The sequence below is a fragment of the Culex quinquefasciatus genome, chromosome 3, assembly GCF_015732765.1.
Source record: "Culex quinquefasciatus strain JHB chromosome 3, VPISU_Cqui_1.0_pri_paternal, whole genome shotgun sequence".
NCBI lineage: Eukaryota > Metazoa > Arthropoda > Insecta > Diptera > Culicidae > Culex > Culex quinquefasciatus.
This window is the reverse complement of record NC_051863.1, coordinates 104,116,630-104,132,598: the sequence shown is the minus strand read 5'-3', so window position 1 is coordinate 104,132,598 and position 15,969 is coordinate 104,116,630. Positions and strand designations below refer to the sequence as shown.

The following is a 15,969-nucleotide window of genomic DNA, read 5'->3' as shown; positions in this document are numbered from 1 at the left end:
AAGTAAGCAAAATTTTTATTGGCCTAGTATTTTCAATTATTCTTCTCGCCCTTGGGGCTCTTCTTCTGGGGCGCGCACCCACTTAATTTCTGGCACTCACTCTTGCCGCAACCCGCATTTCGTCGACCGCGTGCGCGCCGGCTCGTAGGTTCACCCATTGACCGCCACGCATTGTTGGAATTCGAGCGAGAAGAAGGAAAGCATTTCTCGCTCGCGAACGAGGGAGAGAACTTGTAGTACTTTTCTCTTCTCGCTCGCGCTTGCATTTTCGTTCGCGTTCTCGCTCTCGCCGCGAGCGCTCGCGAGCGCCTCGTGCTAGCCGTTCGCCCTAAGCTAGCAATTTGTTAATCAGGCTTATGAATACGAACCAGGCGATGGTATAGAGGTGTAACTTCCATCGCTGTGTTGTTTTTTGTTCGTTTCTAACACGTTCAACTTCTCGCGAACGGGCAATTCTGGCTCGCGAGAAAGCCCGTTCGCGAGCGGAGGAGAGCACGGGCAATCGGTGAGTTTCTCTCGGCAGCTCGAGACTCGCGGCGAGAACTCGAGAGAGAGAAAATTTTCTCGCGAGAGCGCGATAATACCAACACTGCCGCCACGTGTTACCGCATGCCCACGTGCGACCACAGTTTGGCAGGCTGCTTCACTTCCGCGCCCTCAAAGACGCACGCACGCCGTGCCGAGACGGCAACTCGTATCGCCTCGTGTGCTTTCCGACGGGATGTTCCGTCACTCGCCAGCAATCCTGCACCAGCCTCTAGCAGGCGATGTCTAGTACCCACTGAAAAGGCCCTAAATAAAACAATGTTAGTGGCCGGTTGGTCCCTTTCCTTCTCTCACCCTTTTCCGGGGCCTTTTGCGTTCTGGTTGATGGGGTGTGCGTGTTGCGCTTGCTCCTCCTGTTGCACCTGGACTGGATGACGCCGTGTGGATGTTTTTGGGTCTGAGGAAGGCAATCGGTCAGAACTGTGATGTGGGACTATTATGCCACTATTTATCTTGCTTTTGGCGGCGCTCTTCAGGGATGGCTCTTGTGCGATAGATTCCCACAGCGAAATTGGCACAGCAACTTCTGTGGCCGATTTTCTTGGATAAGTGCGACGATTCTGACAAGAACGCTCTCTGGTCTTTACCTAATTGCTTCTTCTTCCGGCGGTACCTCCCTTCGGGTAGCTTCCAGAGTTCGGTTTGGAGTTGAGGTGTCTTCCAGAATCCGGTTCGGACTTGACGCGCTTTACAGAGTGCCGTGTCCCCGGGCAGGTCTGATCGTCCAAAACGTGGCTTACTTCACGGGGTCTTGAGGGACGATTCCGTCCAGTCCGAGTGGCCGCTGGACGCTCCAACAGATGCACGACTTACGCGCCGAACGCAAATATCTTGATATCGCAGCCGCCGAACGAAGGCCCGACAATCATCCGCGAGGAATCCGCACGTGCGGTCCAAAATCGTGCGACACACGCGGAGGTCTTTTTCTCGCGACCTTTTCCTTTCGAGATGAGAGCAGCAATTGAGTTATCTACGTGCGCATGTATTGCGTGTATGTACACGAAGGGTTTTTAGGTTAAAATTTGTACCCCCAGCAAAAACAAATGGTAAGCTAGTGTGCGTGAGATCTGGCTTAGATAGCTCTATTCGCGATTAAAAGCTCAAAAATTCCGACAGATGGCGCAAAGCATTGAAGAATGACGATTAAAATTTTCGCTGTTCGGTTACATAGGAATGCAAACTTAAATTGAATTTACAGCTTTTAGAACAACCTTTAAGAAAAAATTCAAGTAGTACGAGTGTAAACTTTTTGCCCTCTATAAATTAACGCAATAAAAAAAATGAAAAAAAATTATTTTGAAAAAAATATATTGTTTAAAATGATAGAGCATCAAAAGTTAACAAAGTATCAGCTCGAATTTTTGCTCAAAAGTTGTTTTGAACGCTGGAATTTTACAAAACAGAATTCGCATACATAACCTCAAAGGGCGGAAATTTCAATCGACATTCTTCGCTCTGTTCTGCTACTCAACACTAGGTGTCGCATGTCGTTTGGCTCTTGAACGGCAATTCTTTGCCGCTGGCGGCGGAAATGGTTGCGGACGCTTGTGTGCGTGAAGTGTTGCCCGATCGGCGTGTGGTGAATTTGGCTTCGAACGAGGGGTTTTTTGTTTTTGCACATGCACCCTGCGTGGGGTTTGCTTGTTTCGTTTACAATAACTCGACGGTAACATTTCAAAAGGCATCATGTACATTTTGACACTTTCTGGGTTATTGCATATTCTAAAAGTACTCCTAATAAGCTACCTCTCCACCAAAAATGAGCAAAAGTTACTTCAGTAAAGTCTGATTAATCATGATTTTAAATAAAGTAACATAAACAAAATCTCTGCCATCAGCAGTCCCTGTGTATATAGCCCTGTCAACCTGTCAAACAAAAGACTACGTAAACCTCGTGACGAAAAAAAAGCATCATGAACAAAGCGCCATGTAGCGGCGAAGAAAAACGAATCATAACAAAGTGTCTCCCTTAATGACAGCAGGGTGATATAGACGTTGGTGATTTCAAAAGAAGTTATGTTCTTAAATAAAACGACGGAAATAATGTTTTATTGAATTTGGATGATCAAGTATCAATGAAAGCAACGTTTTTCATCGTTTGTTATTATTAGAACATCTTATTTTGCTTTTATATTAAAATGGGAATTGAAAATGGATGCTCAACATTCAAATGCGTTTTTCTCAAAACGCATGGTTTGTACATGAGGCTTTTTTGAAATGTTGGCGTCGAACTAACTAATTACAATACAAAAGACAAGGGGGTCGTTAAATTGGATTGCTTTGCTTTTTTTAGAAGACAATTGAAATGATATAAAACGTACCATGGTTTCATCTTTTACTTTACAGGTATCCTGGATTAGGAGAAAGGATTACCATCTACTTACAGTTGGACTAACGACCTATAGCAGTGACGAGCGGTTCAGTGCAACTCATTTACAAAATTCTGAGGTATCTATCAAATGGTTGATGCTATTTAAATACATTCGGATTTTGGAAGCTACTCAAAAAATACAGTAAAATGGAAACTCCATGATTACCGTCATCTAGAGTGATTCGGGAAACATTGAATGAATTTGAATAGCTGTTTTCGATTTTGCACAATAATTTTATATTTTTGGGTGGTTTTGGTAAGAACGGATACAGAACAAAAAAAAGTTCATCGACTCCAAATTTCCTCGAACTCTTAGTTATTTTGAATTTATTAAAAAGTCTAACTAACAGGATATCGTTGCCAAATAAAATTACTATTACTATTATTAAACAACCTGTGGTAAATTTCCTCGAACTCTTAGTTATTATGAATTTATTAAACAACCTGTGGTATTTTACATTTTAGTCAATACTTATGAAAAAATGTGGGTTTACTTTTAATATTTTTCATTTTAGTCAAAGTGATCATACACTCAACTTTTGCTTCTCGATAGTATTTTCCCATTTTATATAAGATAGGGTAATGTTTGATTTACAAAGTGCTTTCAATTGTAGGATTGGACACTACAGATTAAATTCGTCCAAGACCGGGACGCCGGTTGGTACGAGTGTCAGGTTTCAACACATCCACCGACGTCCATCTTTCTGGAGCTGCAGGTGGTCGGTATGTATGAGTACACGGATTGAAATCCTGTAAGCAAATCGACGTCATAGAGTTACCGCTTATAAATTTCCAACAGAGACAACGTTTGATGTTTTGTTTTACATTTTATATATTAAGAGCACTAAAAATTTCACAAACTATACCTCTTTAAGAGCGAGTTTTTCACCAATGTGTAACAGGTCGTATCGAGGTGCTCCGATTTGGATGAAACTTTCAGCGTTTGTTTATCTATACATGAGATGAACTCATGCCAAATATGAGCCCTCTACGACAAAGGGAAGTGGGGTAAAACGGGCTTCGAAGTTTGAGGTCGAAAAAACACAAAAAATCTTAAAATTGCTCGCATTTCCGTAAAACTTCATCAATTCCAACTCTCTTAGATGCATTCGAAAGGTCTTTTGAAGCACTTCAAAATGTGCTATAGACATCCAGGATTGGTTCGAATTTTTCTCTTAGCTTTTGCAAATTACTGTCAAAATTGGATTTTTTTAAAACCTTATTTTTTTTTTGCAACAGCCTCCAACACCCATACTCCCATAGGTCAAAAGATAGGTAATTTCATGCACTATAAGTTTATGGTATTAACTTTTTGGCCAATTGCAGTTTTTCTCATAGTTTTTTGATTTTTCTATAATAAACATTTTACAAAGTTAGTTTTTGCCCTGTATGCCGCCATATCGGCACTTTTTGGTCTCAATTTTGTCATATTCGGAATCCTCGGACAATTTCACGTAAGTTAGAAGTATTGGAGTTTTAAATTTGATTGGAAAAATAGCCATTTAGAATGAATCAAAATATTTTTTAACAATTTGTTGGATTAGGGGTAAAACAGGTTTTCGCCTACTTGATACAGCATTTGACGTATTGATCACAGGGTAAATAAAATCTATTTCTTTTTTCAAAAATGTTTTATTTAATTATTTTTTAAATCTAAATTACAACTCCAATACATCTAACTTACGTGAAATTGTCCGAGGATTCCAAATACGACAAAATTGAGACCAAAAAGTGCCGTCTTCTTGGCCTGCAGGGCAAACACTAACGTTGTAAAATGTTTGTTCTAGAAAAATCGAAAAACTATGAGAAAAACTGCGATTGGCCAAAAAGTTAACACCGTAGGCTTATAGTCCAAGTAATTACCTATCATTTAATCTATGGGAGTATGGGTGTTGGAGGCTGTTGCAAAAAGATATTAAGGTTTTAAAAAATCCATTTTTAACAGTAATTCGCAAAAGCTAAGAGAAAAATTCGAACCAATCCTGGATGTCTATAGCACATTTTGAAGTGCTTCAAAAAACCTTTTGAATGCATCTAAGAGAGTTGGAATTGATGAAGTTTTACGGAAATGCGAGCAATTTTAAGATTTTTTGTGTTTTTTCGACCTCAAACTTCAAAGCCCGTTTTACCCCACTTCCCTTTGTCGTAGAGAGCTCATATTTGGCATGAGTTCATCTCTAGTATAGACAAACAAACGCTGAAAGTTTCATCCAAATCGGAGCACCTCGATACGACCTCTAGAACAAACCGAGCAATATTTACAAATACTGCCTCTTAATGTGATTGTATCAAAAATTAATTAGTTATTTCATTATGCGCACACATAAGAAAAGGTCTGCATAAGGCTCCCCATAGTTTTTTAAGTAAGCGAAAATCTGGCCGATAATATTCCCCCTAAGGACAAATCTCTTTTGTGATGTTTGCAGCATCAGCATCGTACAGCATATCATTACATGTAATCGACAAGCCACTGAGTTGTTTTTTCGCCTTTGTATGTGCAGAATTGACAATGTTCCATGCATTGCCAAAACTTTTCTTGTTATGGAACGGACACTGAATACTAAACTAGTAAAGAAAAGTTCCGATATGGATACCAGTACAACAGACAAAGTTTAAATCAGCCACATGATGTTCAAGTCACGTCGCAATACTCGCGGTAAATGTTTGAGCTGAGGCGGGTGAGATGTGTTTACTCAGCTGTCGCAGCGTAGGTACAATTCTTTACGCACTTTAATTTTTCGGCTAATATTTCTTGGAATAAAAACATAAAAATTGCCGCGAGTGCAACTATAATTGTAAATACATTCAAAGAATTGTAATTGTAGACTATTTAGAAAGCGTTTTTTAAATGTTTATTTGTTCAATAAAAATAGGGCACTTTTGAGTTTTAGGTCTTTACGTGACTGACACAGTGTGAGTATCAACCAAATGCATAATTTTATGTGTACACAATCAATCATTTAAAACCTGACCCAATTGCAATGACCCCTTGTGAAATTAATTTATTTTCACCTCACTACATCGAACGGGTTTGTGGGTTTGTGTACGCTCTTGTCTCGTCTTCTTTTTAAACACCAGCTGGCGTCCACTTGTGCTTGACCTCTGCTAGCGTGTTGTTTTGAGAGACCCGTATTTAATTAAAGTCCTCCAACTGTGATTAAACTTTTTTTTATTATTGTTTCATTAAACGGGGAAACAATTTGATGGAGTAAATTGCTTTTCTTTCCGTCCTATGCTACCGCCTTTTTGTGTCTTCGTTGTGTACATTAAAGCATCCTTTTTTCGGAGTAAAAAAACGTTTGGAAGATTTTGTTCCATTGCGTGACTTAAGTTTTAATCAGCTACTGAATACTCAAAAAAATATTATTTTGTGTCAATGTTTCGAAATCTAACAAAGTTCAAGTAGCCTGATAAAGATATTTCAAGTGTTGTCTTGCCAATCAACGAATACTCAAACGATATATCCAACCATATGACCGGTAGTTAGGTCTTTTTGGGGAACGGAAGATTCAGAGTCGCTCTTAAGAATCTTGAGTTGTATTCGTAGTCGCTGAATTATCCGAAGGCAATTCTAGAGTCTCTATAAAAGCTACCTGCATAAATTTCCATAGTTTGTGATTAGGCAAATTTAATGTACAAAAAAAAATCAAATTATTCGCTCCACAGTATTGCTTTGGCGTTCTCGATTGCGAGATTCCTACTCGAAACTAAGTGTCCGACGGCTTGATTGTTGAGGCAATCGCAAACCTCTTCTTACACCTTAGCTTCCATCCACCCTGTGATTCGAACTGACGACCTTTGGATTGTTAGACCAACTGCCTACCAGCGACTCCACCGAGGCAGGATCCAGGGAGAAAAGACTCCTACACCTGGACTGAGCTATCGTCCTAACCTCTTAGATTAGACCGGGGCCAACATTTACTTCCCCGTCCGACGGAAGGCGTGATCAGACAAATCTCGTCTCGAAAAATGCTACCGGGACCTTCTGGGATCGAACCCAGACCGACTGAGTGAGAGGCAACCACGCTTACCCCTACACCACGCTTACCCCTACACCACGCTTATCTCTACAACACGAGTCTACACTAAATGCTTTTTTCAAATTTAATTGCTTTTTAATGTGAGGGAAATTTAAATAGCCTGGTTTAAAAAAAAGTCTTGCCTACGGATACGATGAGAGGTTATGAAATGCAAATATTATATTAACATATTTCAACAACCTTTTCGTGTGAATAAATAATTTGATTACCGTCTTGACAGAAATTGAACCATTGCTCAACTGAACAATGATTTCAAGTTTAATTTTTTTCTACGAATGAATTTTCAGAGGCGCGTGCTGAGATAGTCGGTCCGCAGGTTAAATACTTGACGCCTGACTCTACACTTAAATTAATCTGCCGAGTTGTGCAGAGTACGGAAGCTTCAGCTTTTATATTTTGGTATCACAACAATCGGATGATAAACTACGATGGCGATCGAGGTTTTAATGTCTCTACTGAGGCAGGTGAGTATGACAAATGTATTGCTATTTGTTGAGTTACTAACTTTCTTAATTCTTACAGACTACCACTACTCAGAGTTAATAATAAATCACGCATCTAAGGAACATTCTGGCAATTACACTTGCGTTCCAAGCAACTCGCAGCCAGCTAGTGTTGTTGTGCACATATTTAAAGGTAACTCGCTTGTAAATGTATTGTTCAATCAATACTCAAATTTGTTCTTTTTAGGTGATCATCCAGCCGCAATGTATCATGAACATCGCAGCGCCGCTATTGATCCACATCAACACGTTTGGCTAGCCGTGTTTCTTCTTTGCGTTGATACAATAGTCTACTTTGCATCATTTTTCTAAATGTTACCACCGGAAAGGATTATTGCATCATTAAATATGCATGTAGAAGTTTTGGAGAATTTATCAGTTAGGAATATTATCTAATGAAAAATAAAAACTGTGTATCTTAACAATCATTCCAAACAACAAGTGATTGATTTGATTTGATTAATCTTTCAATGGTTTATGGTCTTGTCATAAACATGAAAGTGGAACATAATAATTCATTCAAGACCAACATTCAAATGTTCTTCCAGTAATTTGGTACTGATCTCAACACTTTGTGAGTTTTGTCTAGTATTTCGACATGTTGAAATATTTTTGTTGTGTAAATATATAAATATTGAACGTTTTTGTAATATTTTGCCAAATCATTTGCATTAAAATATCACATCCTTAAAAAAATCATTCGTATTTAAATTCCATCAAGAGTATTGATAAAATGTTCAGTTTTGCCTTCTTCAGAAAGGTAAAGATTCAAATAAACTTTGAACAGAAAGCGTTTCGACATCGCTTAAGTTATATACGAAAAAATAAGCTAGGTACCACATTTTAGGATTCTATATTCAAATCATGTTATACATTGAATAGGTTATTGAAAGTCATTTCAAATTAGTTTGAGAGTGTTTGAAAATCTAGCAACACTGTTTCATGTTATGAAAACTTAAGTTATAATTATGTTCTTTTTCATACACAGCAAATAAAATAATAATTCAGCTGCGTGTAAAAGGTCTGGATGTAAAATAAATTTTGCATTATTTGATGAAATTCTGTGTAATATTACACCCTGAAATATGTAGCCCATCAGTATAGGGAGATGGCGTCGCTTTTTTTAGATCACGTTTTCCACATTTTCTCATCGAAACCGACTACTTTATCGACTAAATTTTGCTAGGCGAGATAGGACGCCGTCTATTTTTAGGCAATGACTCAGCACTTTTCCACTCTTGCACCTCAAAAAACCAGGTGGCAGCACGATGTAACGCCACGTCCCTATGGGAAACCTACTTGACCGAAATGTCAAGTTCACATATACGTTTATCCTTACCATTTTTTATCGGTCTGATGGCTGAGCGGGCTAAGGCGCCAGTCCTTACTGTAGGGGCTTGGTTTGAGTCCCGTGTGTTGCAACTTTTTTTTGTGTTTACAAAAATTGTACATGCAGCGTGTATATTAAGTGTAAGTGTCTTTTTTGACGAAGGTGATGTGCATGCTTTTGCGTGCGATTTTACTATCGGATTTTTTGCTGTGTATATATGAAAATTATTCATCATAAGACCTATCGATTGAATAGTTATTGTAAAGTTTGAAGTTCTGGCAACCTTGTTTCAAGTGAGAGTTACTAATGTGGTATTGACATGCTTTTTGAGGCCGTATTTTAGTAGGACTAAGATGGTTTCATACCAAAACCAAGTTTTCTGAGCACTTGTGTGAACCAGATTTGATAAGGAAGGAGTAAGGAAGGCCCAAACCGCATAGTTGGATTTCGCTTATTTTTTAAAATAAGTTATTGGTTGCTTGAAACAAAATTTAAAAATTTATATTTGTTTATTTTTTCTGGCGTAGGTTGTCACACCTATTTTTCCCTTTTCTTTACTTATTGTTGGTACTTGTGACTTCGGCATCCATATTCTACCAAATTTTGGGTTATTAAAAAAAAAGTTTAATTGATGTAGAAGCATGGTGTGTCACCCTCCCATATTCATTTGTCCAGCCAAGTTAGCGCAATCTCATATAAATGAATGCTGTGTTTCGAAATAAACATATATTTTGCAAATGAAAAACCAGATGGCGTTTATCAAAGGATATTTTTTAAATATGTTCGAAGTTCTCTTTGTTGAACTTTATCCTTGTAATGCGTGAAAAGCTCTTTGCCATTTGATAAACAAACTTTTTGTGGACATGCGCAGAAAACATTTGGAAAATACTAGCAGTTAGTCTTCCATACTTTTCAAACAAAAGCTCTTATCAACATTTTATATCTTTATTTCGTTGTTTTTTTTTATCACACGTGTGTAGTTACAAAATTTCCCTCGAAATAAGGAAAAGTCAGGGGATATGTGTCATATATTATTTAATGTAGATGGTTTGTATTTTTATTTTGTGTCGTCGTATTTAATTGTAATACCACATGTCTACCACCTATGTGGTTGGTGCCTTCCTCACTATTTATTAACAATGAATGATATGATGGGTTTAAAAAAAAGTACATAAATATCCCTGAAGAGGTTATAATTTATGACAGGGTTGCCAGATCTTTAATGTTTTGGACTCGTTGGAAAGGTTTTTCGATATCCTAAATGATGCATCCGGGTATAGTTTACATACATTTAAGTGGGATCCAGTTTCAAAAATGTACATAAATTTCACTTAAGTGGTCATAACTTGAAACAGGGTTGCCAGATCTTCAACGTTTTGGACTCGTTGGGAAGGTTGTTTTGGACCAACGATGGGTTGAATGATGCATCCGGACATAGTTTACATACATTTGAGTGACAACTAGAGGGTGACGAGCGAAAATTCCAGGGAAAAAAATCCCGGGAAATCGACAATTTTTGGACCTCTCGATTCCCGGGAAATTTGGTCGAGACTCCCGGGAAATTTTAAACTTATAAATATCGAAGCAATGTTTTATAAACTAATCAGGAAAACATTTGAAAATTCGAAATTGTTTAGAACATGTTCGAGGTACAAGTTCGAATAAACCAATGCTTCTCTAATATTCTTATTCAGAAAGTGTAAATTTTAACTTATCAAAAATTCAACTATAATTAAGAGAACCCAAAATAATGTGGACCCCAAAATTTACTTTAAAGAATACTTAGCAGTTACACCCCAGAAATAAAGTCTAAAGTTTTTCAAATATTATTTTTATTTATTATTTCTGATAGGGAAAAGCCTTTACAGTACAAGTATAATTTCCATATCCTCTCTCGAGCATAACAATCGTCATAATCTAGTTTCAATTCTTATTAAGTTAATAACGCTGTATCAATGTATTTTTTATGTCAATTAGTCATTTTGTGTTTCGCATCAACATCATAATTAAATTATATTTTGGGAAAACTTTGTGAAGTTAAGGTCCGCCAAATGTGAACATTTATGTTTTCCTGATAACTATTTCTTCAATAAATTTTTACAGTTGACCTTAAAAAGGAAAAAACGAATTTAAATTGTTGTTTTGACACTTTTTTTTCATCATGTTGCAATAATCCCGATACTGGGATTATCATATATTAGCTTTTTTTTACTACACAACAATCTAAAAACAATTTTTTGCTTCACATTTTAACCTACAATATTGAGTCTTTAAAAGATCAAGACACGGTCTTGTATTTGTAGATTCAGAAAAAAAGGTTTAATAGTTTGCGAAAATAATGAGGCTACTAATTGAAAGCATGAATTAATTGCAATTGAATTCATTGAAAAGAAACACATTTATTACTTTTCTTTATTAATTAATGGCACTGTTGGCATAGTTGACAAAAAACCCGGGTCCCGGGAATTCCAGGGAAATTGCTAAATTCAACTCTCGATTCCCGGGAAATTGAAAATCTTGAGAAACGTCACCCTCTAGTGACAACCGAGTTCAAAAAAGTTCATAAATTTTACTTAAGTGGTCATAACTTGAGACAGGGTTGCCAGATCTTTAATGTTTTGGACACGTTTTAAAGGTCTTTCGATAACATATTAAATGATGGGTTGAATTATGCATCCGGACCTAGTTTACATACATTTAAATATGATCCGACTTAAAAAAATTACATAAATATCACTCAACTGGTAATAACTCATACCAACTTACTATAAACAAACCATTGTGAAGTATTCTTTATTCTACGTACACTTCAAACAGTAATATTACCTTGTTTTACGCGTCGTTTTCAAAGTCCGGTTCGTTCAATCTGTTCGCGAATCACCAATTCCGCACGGTATTGTGGAGTACTCGTGAAGTGATAGTCGGTTCCGGAGTATTGACCACGACAACAATCCCATCGGTTCCCTGATTCCACTGCACGGCAGCACCAACCTATAACTGGAGCCCCACACAAGCACTGCGAACAATACAGCTAGCCGGACGTCATCACTTGTTTACATCCAGCTACACACTGCCCAACTTGAAGTCACCCTGAGTGGGGTTGCTCAAAATGGGCTGCAAACAGTGCCAGAAAAAGGTCTCGGACTCTGAGCGCATCATATGCCAAGGTTTTTGCGGGGCCAGCTTCCATATGATTTGCGCCAAGGTGGATATCCCGTTGAAAGACGCTCTGGGACAACGTCCTAATAATGCATTTTGGATGTGCGATGACTGCGCGAAGTTATTCATGAACGGTCACTTCCGTCTCATTGCCAAGGGACATGATGAGGGCAATTCGGAGATTGCTGATGCTGTGAAGACGATGCAGAATGAAATCACCAAATTGACTTCCACGTTCATCGCATTCACAGAAAAGGTTGCTGAAAATTCGGCGTCTACGACCACCTGGCCCAGCAAGCGTCCTAGGGACAGCGAAACGCCCACCAAAGTCAGCATCCCCTCCGCCTCACGCGGTAAGGCAATAACCACAGTTCCTGTCCTCGCCAGCGCAGAACAGGATGATTTGTGGTATATCTGGCTATCGAGTTTCCCGCCGAGCGTCACGGAAGACGATATCCGCCTGATGGTGAAGGAGTGCCTGTCCGTTGATGACGACGACCCCATCGCGGTTAAGATGCTGGTGAAGAAGGGCGTCGACATTTCTACACTGACATCAATCACGTTCAAGGTCGGAGTCAGTCGGGATTACCGCGAGTCATCTCTGGACCCGAGTAACTGGCCAGAGGGCCTGGCATTCCGGGAATTCGTTAACATCAACATTTTTTTCATTGAACAATCGACCTGCGCCTAGCGTAACTCCAATGGGGTTCTCAAGGCGTCGGCTAGATTAGTGTGTCCACCTCGCTGTCGCAAACTCATCACTGAACCTCATCACTTGACCGCTGCCGTTCTACACGGAAACTAAAATCATGATTGAGATTATAAGCAAACTGCATATAAACGAACTTTAAATTTGCTTCATAAAATCCATAGCACAGCTTCATGAACCCCATTTGGCAACATATGTTTATTAAACTTAATCTCAATACATTTTATATGCATGTTGCTTATAACCATGTTTGCCTTCTGCTTGTTAAACATCGTTATGCTCGCCAATAAACTTTGTGAGCATTGCATATAAACTGTATGTGCGAGATATCATAGATTTTTGCAGTATGCTTTTACACATGCAACTTATATGCAATGTTCACAACATTTATGTACGAGTGCTCGAATGTGTGCATAAATGCTTATAGTCAAACAAGATGGCGAAAATTGAAAAACAGCATAATTTGCAGCAGTTCTGAAATTTTCTTAAAAGTCAAACGAGTTAAAAAAAACTGGTTGCAGAGTGAATGGTTCGGCGTCCGTTTGATCCGACGGCATCATTTCGGTAACCCGGAATCCAGAATGTGGTCTCATCGCGGCAATTGGAATGCGGTTCGGTGGATCCTGGGGAGGTGGATAGTACGGAGGTTATCGGGACAGCAGGTGCGACAATGGACGGATCGAGTGAGGATTGGGGATGTGAGTTGATTGGGGGAGTTTGATTTGAGCTGGGAGATTTTATTTGTGATTTTGTTTATGTAGATAAAGAAGATCATCGACGTCCTCCCTTTCGGATCACTCGCACACTTCCAGCTTGTCCTCAACGTTCGGAGTGTCACAACCAGCGCCAACACCGGCGTCCAACGATCTGCTATCGGACCTGAGCGGACTTTCGCTGTGCAGTATTTACGGTGAGTTTTGGTTGAGATGCTTTATTACATGCAAAGCTTCGACACGGCCCCTGGACGGAGATTTTTTAAACCCGGACCCTTCTATAATTTCAGCTGGCGCCAAGTTGAGCCGGGATCTTTGTCAGCTGCGGCCGGAAACGTCCAGGATTCGTTCCGGAGAGGAGTGGGACGCGATTCGGAGGGGTCTGGATGGTCTGATCAAGTGTTGCCGGGACCGAGAAACCCGGAGCAGGTGCACTCATTCAAAACAACGAACAACACGACCTCCTTCCGGAACTTCTCACCGGAGATTGGCTCTACCTCGTAACCCACAAGATCCCCTCTTTAGCACCTTCCCCCGACCCGGACAAATTGCTACTTCTAGCGATGGCAGAGTTGGGAGAGCGTCCAAGGCGGGTTCAAGTTCAATCGATTGCAATTTGACGAGCGGACCTGGTGGAGGAGCGGTCCAACCCACAAGTGCACCCTGAAAGCAAAGCGAGTCAGCAACGACGCATGCTGTCAAAGTCTGGTCACTTGCCAATGCCATGCCAAAAGAGATTCCCACCATCGGCCGCGATTGCTTTTTATTTAGAATGTAATTAAAAAAACACGTGCAAACTCGTTCAAATAAATATACCTTAATAAAAGCAGCATAAAAAAATAAATAATAAAAATTGAAAGAAAATTTAGACAGAAAAATATCATAAGGCATAACAAATACAAGTAAAATGCATTACTAATGAAAATCAAATGAAAAATATCATAAAAATTATTAACTTTACTGATATATGTTTTAAGTGAAAACATATTAAAATCTGTGAGCATTGCATATACTGTTCATGTGCTGTGAACATACATTTTATATGCGTTAGCATATTTAAAATTCGTATCCATGTATATGTAATGCTGATAGAGTTTATATGCAGGGCTCACAACGTTTATGTGCAGAAGCATTTTGCAAAAATCTATATGCAAAACTAATAGCAACAATCATGATATTTATTTCAGTGTACCAATTTCGTCTCGAAACCATCCTGCTGCTGTTACTGCTGACCCGGGACGCACGTTATACAGAATTAGGGATGACCCCCGATCCACCGGCACAGTCGCGCCATCGCTCTGCGGTATTCCTGCCAATTGTACCTGCCATCCAAGCCGTCCCGGCCCTGTGTCCGGTCGCGGAAACGGGGTCATCCAAACTGAGAACTCAGGCAAGTACACGTCTCGCTTTGATTTACTTGCTCGCCCTGATGTCCTCCCAAGTTTCAGCCAACGATCTACACTATCTACAACGGGTCACTCTAGCGGCTTCAGCGACAATCAGGCTGACCCGGGACGCTCGTTCAAAAGCGACATGGATGGCTCCCAATCCACCGACACAGTCGCGCCACCGCTCTGCTGTAATCAACAACACTGTTCCTGCCGTCCAAGTCGTCCCGGCCCTGTGTTCGGTACCGGAAACGGAGCTGTGAGCACTCGACATCGTCCTAGAAGAATCCCCAGCACCGGAGTAGCCGCGGCCGCTGTTGCGGAGAGAATGCGCTCGCTGACTGAGCGTCGGCCCAACAGCCGAACTGTCATTTGGGCTCTATTTACAGCGGTACAATGGGGTCCTATACAACAATACTCACATCTTCCCTCTTCTCCGGGGTAATGATTAAAAAATACAAATCTCTTACGTTATTTTCTCCAATTTGTTTAAATATTGGAACCGAAATAATATAGTCATGACTCCTCCAGAATAATCTTGTTAATAATCATAATAAATATAATAATCAGCGTATCACAAAAATGTAAGACGCATGGAAACTTTTTTTTATTAGAAGCGCAAAAGAACACGTGAACTAACTGTTCTTATGATGCTACCTCCATCAGGCATCACAGAGAATGGCTAACCACCCACTCTATCGAGAAAGAATTTAACTAACTCTTCGACAGTCACGTGTTTTGGCGTCTCTTACAAGTTTCCTTACAAAGTGCGTATATTTCCTTACGTATTGCTCCTACATTTGAAACTGTTATTTGTTTTAAAAAGAAAATCATGTATGGGCAAAAGACATTTTTTTAAGTGATCGTATTTAAGAAAACTTCGTAAAATTTAATCGAGTTTTTCTAGGCATTTCATCGAGACTTCTTATAGACATCCATCGAAATTGAATCTGTTTTTGCCTACTTAATCTTTGTCCGCTAGACATCTCTTATACTTCAACGAGCCTGCGAGGCCTGCTGGGCTCGTCTTCCTTCTATTCGTATTCTGCTCTTATTAGTATACGCACAAGAAATGGAACCCATTCGTGGATAAATATGAATAAACTGAACTTCCGATGGATGAAGTTAACTGTATTCGCCACACCACCTCCGCTTTTCATCCAAGCAGTCCTGTTCTTCACGTGCATCCCACAACGCGATTAATTCGTTT

The 15,969-nt window shown here is 39.6% G+C and overlaps 3 protein-coding genes across 14 annotated transcripts in view; all 3 read left to right on the top strand.

Annotated features, from left to right (window-relative positions):
- LOC6030950 (lachesin) overlaps nucleotides 1-8,110 on the top strand; it is a 138,199-nt gene extending 130,089 nt beyond the window's left edge. For all 12 annotated transcript variants that reach the window (XM_038259902.1, XM_038259893.1, XM_038259895.1 and 9 more), the window contains 5 exons: nucleotides 2,893-2,994; nucleotides 3,532-3,640; nucleotides 7,245-7,421; nucleotides 7,480-7,593; nucleotides 7,648-8,110. In XM_038259902.1, the coding sequence (XP_038115830.1) occupies nucleotides 2,893-2,994; nucleotides 3,532-3,640; nucleotides 7,245-7,421; nucleotides 7,480-7,593; nucleotides 7,648-7,772 (627 nt within the window). In that variant the 3' untranslated portion in view covers nucleotides 7,773-8,110. The remainder of the gene's footprint in view (nucleotides 1-2,892; nucleotides 2,995-3,531; nucleotides 3,641-7,244; nucleotides 7,422-7,479; nucleotides 7,594-7,647) is intronic.
- Nucleotides 8,111-9,700: 1,590 nt separating this feature from the next.
- LOC119768777 lies at nucleotides 9,701-15,284 on the top strand. The gene is made up of 2 exons (XM_038259905.1): nucleotides 9,701-9,837; nucleotides 14,559-15,284. The coding sequence occupies exons 1-2, from the start codon at nucleotides 9,810-9,812 to the stop codon at nucleotides 15,020-15,022; spliced, it is 492 nt and encodes a 163-aa protein (XP_038115833.1). The 5' UTR covers nucleotides 9,701-9,809; the 3' UTR covers nucleotides 15,023-15,284.
- LOC6054570 lies at nucleotides 12,913-14,116 on the top strand. The gene is made up of 3 exons (XM_038259903.1): nucleotides 12,913-13,356; nucleotides 13,420-13,568; nucleotides 13,662-14,116. Exons 1-3 carry the CDS (start codon nucleotides 13,033-13,035, stop codon nucleotides 13,873-13,875), a joined length of 687 nt encoding a protein of 228 aa, XP_038115831.1. The 5' UTR covers nucleotides 12,913-13,032; the 3' UTR covers nucleotides 13,876-14,116.
- Nucleotides 15,285-15,969: the final 685 nt, after the last annotated feature.